Source organism: Lucilia cuprina, chromosome 4, assembly GCF_022045245.1.
Source record: "Lucilia cuprina isolate Lc7/37 chromosome 4, ASM2204524v1, whole genome shotgun sequence".
In the NCBI taxonomy this organism is placed as follows: Eukaryota; Metazoa; Arthropoda; class Insecta; order Diptera; family Calliphoridae; genus Lucilia; species Lucilia cuprina.
In genome coordinates this window covers 41,619,402-41,629,445 of record NC_060952.1, presented here as the reverse complement: position 1 = coordinate 41,629,445, position 10,044 = coordinate 41,619,402, and the positions used below count along the sequence as shown (strand labels likewise).

General features: G+C 25.9%; 1 protein-coding gene across 6 annotated transcripts in view; it reads left to right on the top strand.

Annotated features, from left to right (window-relative positions):
• Positions 1–1,017, top strand: part of LOC111678276 (sodium/potassium-transporting ATPase subunit alpha) — a 95,370-nt gene extending 94,353 nt beyond the window's left edge. For all 6 annotated transcript variants that reach the window (XM_023439573.2, XM_023439572.2, XM_023439571.2 and 3 more), the window contains one exon: positions 350–1,017. In XM_023439573.2, coding sequence (XP_023295341.1) covers positions 350–470 — 121 coding nt within the window. In that variant the 3' untranslated portion in view covers positions 471–1,017. The remainder of the gene's footprint in view (positions 1–349) is intronic.
• Positions 1,018–10,044: the final 9,027 nt, after the last annotated feature.

Below are 10,044 nucleotides of genomic sequence, written 5' to 3'. Positions count from 1 at the left end.
CTAGTTCAGTTCTAGTTCAGTTCTAGTTCAGTTCTAGTCCAGTTCTAGTTCAGTTCTAGTTCAGTTCTAATTCAGTTCTAGTTCAGTTCTAGTTCAGTTCTAGTTCAGCTCTAGTTCAGCTTTAGTTCAGTTCTAGTTCAGATTTAGTTCAGTCCTAGTTCATTTCTAGTTCAGTGCTAGTATAGTTCTAATTTAGTTCTAATTCATTTCTAGTTTAGTTCTAATTCACTTTTAGTTCATTTCTATTCAAACAAATCATTGATTTTATCTTTTTTGAAACCATATCTTTTCTACTTTTGTATTTAAAATTCAAATACTAATCTATTGTTTCATCTATTTACTTTCACAGACTCGTTTGGTGGTTCCCAGCCATTCCATTTGCGTTGGCCATCTTCACTTATGATGAAACCAGACGTTTCTACTTGCGTCGCAATCCCGGAGGCTGGTTGGAACAAGAAACCTACTATTAAACAAACAAATCAACCACCACAACAACAACATTATTTTTGTTATATGGCTGCTTCATCCATTTCTCTTATCCTCTGCCGCCCCTTTTAACGCGCCACTCCCTCAAATGAAATCAATCAATATCAACCAACCAAACAAAATCACCATCAAAATCAATCACACACAATTATAAATCACCTCAAACTCTATCACCAACAACAACTACTACCACTACCAATTTATCTTCTCACCAAGCTTCTAAAAAGAACATCTTGTCAACAAATTTTAAAAAACAGATGTTTTTTTTTAAATAATTAATTATAAAGTTAAAACAAACTGAGAAAATAATTAAAAAAAAGAAAAAAAAACGAACAACAAATTCATAATTAAAAGAAAAGCAACCATTATAAGCAGTAAAGAATATTTAACAACAACAAATTATTAAATTTATTATTATTAATTAATTAATTAATTAATTAATTAACGAATGAAGAGGAGCGCATTATTCTTTTATGCAGCCTTTTGTTATTTAAATTTATCATTAATGAAATGAGAGAAAAACAAATTTAGTTTAAATATAAAAGTTAGTTTCTTTTTTTTAACAAAAATTTCCTACAATTAATGGCAACAACAACAACAGTAACAGCAACAGAGAAGCAACAACAAAATACAACTTCAACAACAATTATTATTTTTTTAATTTTAATTATTATTTAATAAAGAGAAAGATAATTATTTAAACGATTAAGTAAATTTAAATTATAAAATAAATAAGATTTAAATTAAATAAAAAAACAAAACAAAAAACAAAAATACAAACAAAAACCTTTAAAATTTTTAAACATTTTTTGGGATGGAAATGTTTTAAGTTTAAACACGGGTTTTTTTGTACTTTCCCTTTTATTTTTGGTTAACATTTTGTTGTTAAGCTAAAACAACAAGTGGTATGAAGATGTTGTTAATAATGAGGATAATTGTTTAATACGTACAGCAAAGCAAATGTTAGCAATATAATTATAGGTCGCTCTCTCACCCTAAACACTTTGCTAAATACGCCCCCCTCCCCCAAATTGAACTACAGCCATAGCAAGGGTTTAAAGTATTTCATTTCAAAACACAACTTCACCCGTAATTAAGGCTCTACTTGCGAAAACTTAAACACAGGATTGATTTTAATAATTTAAACTTTTAAACAAAAACAAAAATATTGTAATACAACAAATTTTGAAAACCAAAATTTAGCAGTATAGCGTTAAACGTTTTCACTCTACACAAAAAATAAGTAAAAACAAAAAATTTAAAAAATATATATAAATAAAAAAAAAAACAACGCATGTTGATTTAAGTAAGAAAATAAAAATTTAGAAAATTTATTAAAAAAAATGCAAAATAAAAAAAATAATAATTTATAGAGTAGTTAAATAAAAGAAAATAACCTAAAAAACAACAACAACAATAGTAAAACTAAACAGGAACGTTAAAAAACTCTTGTTTTGAACCTATATATAAAAAATATACATATATATAAAAAAATACAGCAACAACAACAGCAGCATCTTTAATAAAAAATAAATTTAAATAAAGAAAAATTAACTAAATCTGTTTGGGTTTTCTGCAAACAAAACCCGTTAATAGATTTTATTAAAAATAAATATAAATAAAAGAAAAGTTTTTTAGTTTTAAAAAAAATAAAAACTTAGGTCTAGTATTAACATTTTTTTTCTTTTGATTAAAAAAAAACAAAAAATGATACCGAACGCTAAGAACAACAAAAACAAAAATATATATAAATAAAAAAAAATAAAAGAATTTTTTTAATAGTATCATGAACAAAACAACAAAAACAAACAAATATTTAAAAAAAAAACAAAATCATTAAAACAAACTAAAAATAATAGTGCTTTGGATTGCATTTTACATTATACTAACAAATATTTAGCGCCCTCCCCCTACTTTCACTCTACGTTATGGTTTTTGTTTTAATTTAACACCAGAAGAAGAAAAAAAAAAAACTAAAACTAAATTCATTTTATTAAACTAATTGTCTTTATAAACAAACAAGAAAAAAAAAAACAAAACTAATAACTAAGTTTAAACCTAAACCAAAAAGGGAAGTTAAAGTTGAAATAATAATAATAATAAAAAAAATTGAAAAACTAAAAAAAACCATAAATTGTGTTTAATTCTTAGCGCTTTTATATTATTATTTTTTACTTTTAATGGCAAAAAACAAAAACTAAATATATAGTTGGCATTTTGGGAATATCTATTGATTTGAAACAAAAAATACAAAATGTTAAAGCTGAAGAGAGACGAAGGTCCTATGAAAACAAATTTTCAACTTATTAAAAGTTTAAATTAGTTGTTGTAGTTTTCTTTTGAGGTTTTAGTCAGTAATTCAACAGGACGTTAACATTAACTACAGTTTAATTTATATTGAGAATTTTCAAAAACACAAACTTTGCTTCAAAATCTGAGGAAATTTCTCTATAGATCGATTCATAAATTATAGGAAAATGTACATACAATACAAACTTTGTTGTTCGAAAAAATCGGAATCATTACTCTTTTACTTGTTTTCCTAAACGATTCAAGAGAAAATTTATTAGAAAATCATTTAGAATTCCATAATTTCTAAAATAAATATGTCAAAGATTACCATACTCTCGGAGAAAACTATAGAAAACTATTCCCGTAAGAAGTAAACTTTAGAGATCAGGTTTTACAAGAAATTTTCAATTAAAAACTATACTGAGAAAAAGTTTTCAATAGAAAAATATTCTTAACAGAAGAACTTAGTACAAGTAAATCGTTGGCAGAAGATATTTCAAAATATTCTGAAATGAAAGTTTCTGTGAACAGTTTTCTAAGAATCACGGATGTGAGAAGTAATATTTTAAAGAAATTGTTCATAGAAGAACAATTTCCAAAAATAGCAGCAAATATAACTACAAAAACTATTACGACCAAACCACATAAATTTGAATTATTTTTAATCAAAAACTTATATAAAGTATTAGTACCAAGAAAAAGAGTACTAAAAACTTTAATTAATATAAAAATTGCAAAATTGCTTTTACAAAAGCATAAAATTAGTACTTAAATTCCAAGAGAAACAAGACAGCAAACTTGTACTCAAAACATAACAAAACAAGTTCATTTTGTTCTAAAATAAGAGAAAATTCCATGAGTACGATACAATACAGCAAATTTGTACTCAAAACATAACATTACAAGTTAATTTTGTACTAAAATAAGAGAAGATGATATTTCAATTAAAAACTTTGCGGTACTTTGGTATTTTTAGTACATAAACAAATAGTACTAAAATCCAACTTTGTCTGATACAGAGAAAGGTAAACAAATATCTGTACTATGAAGAAAAAGTACTAATAACTTGAGAAACTACATAAATTATATTAGTTCTAAAAAAAATTTCTTGCGGGGACAATATTAATACAATTAGTACTAAAATCCGAATAGTATAAACAATATCTTAAGTTTGCAGCCTAAATAAAACGTATTAGTATATTTTCTACCAAAATGAAAGTAATTGTACAATAAATGGTACTAAAATTGGTCTAATGTCTAGAGTACTAAAAACTTTAGTACTTAAAACAGTTTAGCGAACAAAATTTTAAAAACTTAACATTTCCGACATAAAATGATTAAAACAAAACTTTTAGTACCAAATTTGTAATACAAAAATGTTTATAATAGTTTTTTAGTACATGTATATGTATTTAAAACAAAATTTTTTATTTTTCACTTTTTTTAAACAAATTTTAAATATTTTAATTATAAAATTAAGTTTAGACAGAGTTTAAACATAATGTAGTAAATTTTTTCTGATACTAAAATCTAAATCGTACTTCTCTTTGGTACTAAATTTAAAAAAATTAAATAGTTAAGAAATTACTGTATAATAAACTTGTAGTGTTAAGTTTATAATACTATAATTTTGGTACGAAATATATACAACGATGTTTAGTACTAAGTTGTTGGTATTTAAATTTTAATACTTGAATTTTGTGGTTAATTTTTTGTAGTACAAAGTTTTTTAAATATGTTTCTTGGACAACAATTTTAAAATAATTTTTAAAAGTACTAAATTTCTTGTAAGTATCTAAGACATACAATATATGTACTAAAAATTGCAAAATTGAAAAAGAAATTATGTACTAAAAAGCTAACAAATATTAACTAATCTTAACGATTTGGGTACTGCCTGTTAGGCCTAAATCTCTGTCTACAAACTAAAATCGGCATTTCGGATACCGGATTCAGATGCGGTGGCACAAACTTAAACGATGACTGAAAATATGTATATGGACCTTTATCTCTACTAGAACAATCAGGTGACGATATATAAAGAAAACAAGAAAGACTTGAATCAAAAGTAAAAGTTCTAAAAAAATATTAAAATTCAGTTCAATATTTTCCTATTTCTCTGACTACAAACTGATTTCAAAACTACACAAATCAACTAAAATAAAAAACCAAAATTTCAACACTGCCGCCAACTATATATTTCATAATAATTTAAACTAAACTAAAAATAAAAAAAATAAAAGAAAATTATTAATTTCAGAAAAAAATATATAAATGTAAATTAAATTTCCTCTTTCTCCCCTTTAAACAAAAAAAATCAACACAAAAAAGCACTATTTAAAAATAATTTAAGATTAATTAATACATAAAAAAATTTAAATCCAACAAACAATATTAATTTTATAATTTATTAAGAAAACTTAAGAAAAACATTTAACAAAACACATACTAACACAAAATAATCATTCTTAAAACACTACAACAAAACACACAACCCTTAATGCTAAAAACAAAATATATATAAATAATTTTATAGCTAAAACTATAAAAAAAATAAATAAAAATTATTAAAACTATTGTTGTCTACACTCTGTGTTTTTTGTTAAAGCCTAAATATAATAATAAAAAAAGAAATATTAAAAAAAACTTAAAAAACCAAACAAAAACTAAAAAGATTTAAAATTTTCCTTTAAAATAAACAAACGATTTTTTTTTATTTTTAATATAATTTTAACAGTTTAAAATGTGTTCATCATTACTTTTTATTAAAAATTACAATATTTTATCCACAAGTCTTATGGCAAGTCTCACTATCTCCCTTCAACATTTGATTTTAAAGTTTGAAATATTTAATTTCGCTTCAAAAATTTATATAAAACAGTTAAGAATGTATAACATCAGTTGTTAACAAAATTTAAAATAATTTAAAAGAAAAACAAAATAATTTATCAAAATGAATAAAATTTAAAGAAAAAAATTATTTATTATAAATAATTGAAAAAATAAAGCAAATGATGAAAAAATATGGTATAGAAAATATGAAACATTTCGAAAAATTTTCTTTTGTTCTTTTCGCCCTCCGCTGTAAATGTATTGTAGTTTTTAAAAATAACAAATAAAAAATGAAAAGAAATCTTTAAATAAAAACAAATTATAAAAAAACACAACAAAATCCGTGTCTAAACTTAATAATATTTTCATCCAAAGGGTTTTAATCAGCCATTAATTCGATGATTTTCCAAATAATTCCTAATAGAGGAAATTTGAGGTTTATTTCGTTTTGTTTTTAACTATAGTTCATTTTATTTTTCGAAAATTATTTAATTTAAATCTTCTAATTTTAAATAATAATACAATAGCAGCAATCTATTTTTATTCTCAATAAATATTTCATTTTTTTAAATCACATAATTATAACCGAACACCTCTAATAGGACATAATTATGAACATAAATCATAAGTATGATTAATATACTATTAATTTATAGTTTTTTGTTTTAAATCATATTTCGATTCGAAAGAAAGAAGTTTTCGAAATACAATGTATTTAACATACAAATTCAAAAATTTTTTCGAATCGAGTTATAGAATAACCCCCCTGATTAGCCTGCTATATTTTGTGATGGTCGGAAGTCAATTAGGCAATACATTTTGTCTACAATTGTCGCTCATCTGAGCTCCGGTTACTTTTCGGAAATTAGTTAAAGGTTGTAAACAGATCAATATACCAATCAGTTTAGAATCATTTTCTAAGTCGATTTAGCTACGTCCGTCCCTGTAAACCTTATAATAAAACTACAGGTACTACAGATAATTGAAGATCATTTGGTACATGATCTTCTATTGACACAGGGACGAAGCCTATTAAAAATTGTTAAGATAGGAATATTATTTCACCTAGCCCCCATACAACTGAACCCTCGAATAGGGCTTGCAAACCTCGTAATCAAACTACAGTTCGCAATTCATTGAAATGATCTTCAATGGTAACGGAGACGAAACCTATTGAAAATGGTTAACATCGGTCCATTATTTAACCTAGCCCAAATACAAATGAACCCGCCGATTTCATAATTATGTTTAATATACTCTTATCTCGACAAAAAAATCTGCAAAACCAAGTTCTATACTAGCCTTTATGACCCTCATGAATTTTATAATTAAAAGGCCTCATTTAACCGAAACCCCAAAAAAAGTCCCTTTCAAAATTTGACATAAATGACCACAATTTTATTCAACAATAAATGACTTAAGTAAATCTGAGGCAAGGTACAATTCAACTTAACGCTTTATTATGAAATCTAAATAACATTTTATTTTTGTAACAGGTGTAGGGTATTATATAGTCGACCTCGTCCGACTATAATTTCTTACTTGTTTTTAGCAAATTTTGTAATTGTCAAAACACGTGCAATTTTTATTCTCCTCATCTTCATTCATGTGAGATCGAACAAAATATTTGCAAGTACATATATATAAATTTCGGGTCCTTGTCAAATTCTGAGTCGGTTAGCTATGTCTGTTTAAGCGAGATGAATCATTTAAATTTAAAACATTTAAAGTTAAATTCGATATCACAAAAAATCACTTTAATATCAGGGATGGCAAAATTGGTACGATGGTACTTTTTTTAATACTATTTGATGTGCAAAAGTACTGTGATACTCCCGAGTCTTATTTGATACTTTCAGGGCTACAATCTCAATATCAAATTATCGTTTAACCGGTAGTAAATCTGTCTGTTGAAATAATTTTTTGTATGGCAACATTCAATAAATCGTTTTGAAATAACATCGTTTCGAAAATGCATCAAATAAAAGTTGTAGGAAACGGCTACTAAATTACTCTATAACTTTAGTAGCTGTTTTTCTTCAATATTATCAGACAAAATGTTAAAATATTAAGCTCCTGAGACTATGTTAGACGCTTCTATAAGATTAATCAGCGCTAAATTCGAATATTACTTCTTATTTTATCATTCACATCTGGAAGTTTTGAGAAAACGCAATTTTTGTCCCTTTTCGAGACTTTATAGCAGTGCCATGAGTGCTTTAAATATAACATTTTACAAAGTACAATTTCGTGGAAATATTTGTATTGTAGCTATGAGATACCATGCATTTCCTGGAAAACTTCATCAAATTATATAAAAGATGTTAACATTGAGGGACGGACACCATATCAATATATAACGCCCATTCCAATTTTAAAATGTATAAATATATTTCAGAAATTACAAACTTTTAGCAAAAAATATTTTAGTACTTTGGATTGTAAGAAAGTTTTAACTGAATACTCTCCCAGAAGCAAGGATCACATCATATGGGTACCAGCCCACTCGGAAGTAGTCGGTAACGTAAAAGCGAATGTAATAGCTTTAAAGGGAAGGGAACTCAAGTCAGTTAAACTGACAAACGCAAAACCACTCGACGCAACAAAATCTGAACTAAAAATATGGGTTAGAGAATCCCATAAGACCTCTTGGAATAATGAAACAGTGGGTAGAACCACGAAAATCCTATAGGGTGACCCTGATGAAAGCAAGACGAAGTTAGTATGATAGTACGTGTTCTGAGTGGACACACAGGATTACGAGCACATTTATGCAAAATTGGAGGTGCGGATTAAGACTTATGTAGAGCATGTGGAGAGGACAGTGAAACTCTGGAGCACAGGCATTCGTCGAAGTTAGATCCAAGTATCTTGGAAGTGATGTTATTCCGGAAATAACATTCCTGACTAACACTGATTGAAATAATTCATTCAGTTCCTTGTTGTGAAATTTGTTGATGGAATTTTGTAAACATTGAAAATCAACTATTGTGAATGAATTGTTCACAACAAGTTCACGATAGCAACTTTCCCTTCGAGGGAAATTAAAATTTCAAGGGAACAAAACTTTCACTTCTATTGGCGATATGGGTGATTATTTGTCATTACAAGACCCATTATAAGTAAAGGATATGGTATTTTGTAGTCATTGAAAAAAGAATCTATAAGTAATTATCAAATCAATAAAATGGTTTTGCTAAGTAACTGTAGTTGCTGTAAAAACTAAGGATTTTTATCACTTTAATATTATCTACTATTGTCACCAATTTCCAAAATATAATCTAACTTGGAATTTTTTAAATTTCTTAAGTGTTATTTACTAAAAAAAAATAATTATTTATAATTTATAAGTATATCTATCTACATGTCTGCTCTATTTTTATGTACTTTAACAAGTACATCTATTTTACTGACACACCTGATTTAAAATGTAACGTCCGCACTAAAATTAGCCACTTTAGAATATATGTATATTTCGTACTCGTAATGTATACAGACAATCGATATAATTGCAATAAATAGATAACAACAAATATAAAAAAACGTGGTTATAAATAAATCACAATTCTGTATAAATATCAGTGTATTTTACAGTAACTATTTGTATCTATGTACATATGTATGAATTTGCTAATACTACTACAAATAAATAGTTTTTTTTTTCTATAATCAAAAATAGGCCAAATTCCTTTATGGTTAGTTATGTGTACGTAAACAAGTATTTGTTAGTGGTGTGTCGTAATATTGGATTAAAAAAAGCTCTCTCATCGCCAACGTCATCATAATTTTGAACAACAACTATCAGTAACTCATACACACGAAATCATAAATTCGATTTGAATTTGGTCAACTACCACAGTTATTTCATATTATCATAACGTATGAGATAAGTGTAAAGATTACTTATAGCTAGATACTGCTTAAATGTACACATACATACAAAGAGAAAAGTAATAGATTATTATAGAAAAAGAGTCATACATTTTATAAACAATCATGATGTTGGCGGTAATTAATATAATTAAACTTCAATAATTCAAATTACAATTTAAAGAAACTGACAAATATTAATGAAGATTTTAGTTATTATAAAATTGTCGGAAACAATATGTGTTTTTTTTATTAATATTCGTATTTGGTCAACTAAAATCTGTCCAGACTGACTGTGTAAAATCTATTGTCGCAGAGTCTACACCATTTCCACATATACCTCTGAATATTTCATTTTTTAATTTTAATTTCTGCATTATAATTAAAAACAGAATACACTAAGTTATACTCTAGCCAGAGTAAAGAAAGATCTAATTTACAACACTAGGTAATTCTAATTAACTACACTTGAATGTTGCTTTAATCCTACTTTTGCACAGCATAGTAATCAGATCTTAATATAGACTCTAGCCAGACTATAGTAAGATCTACTTTATATTTATA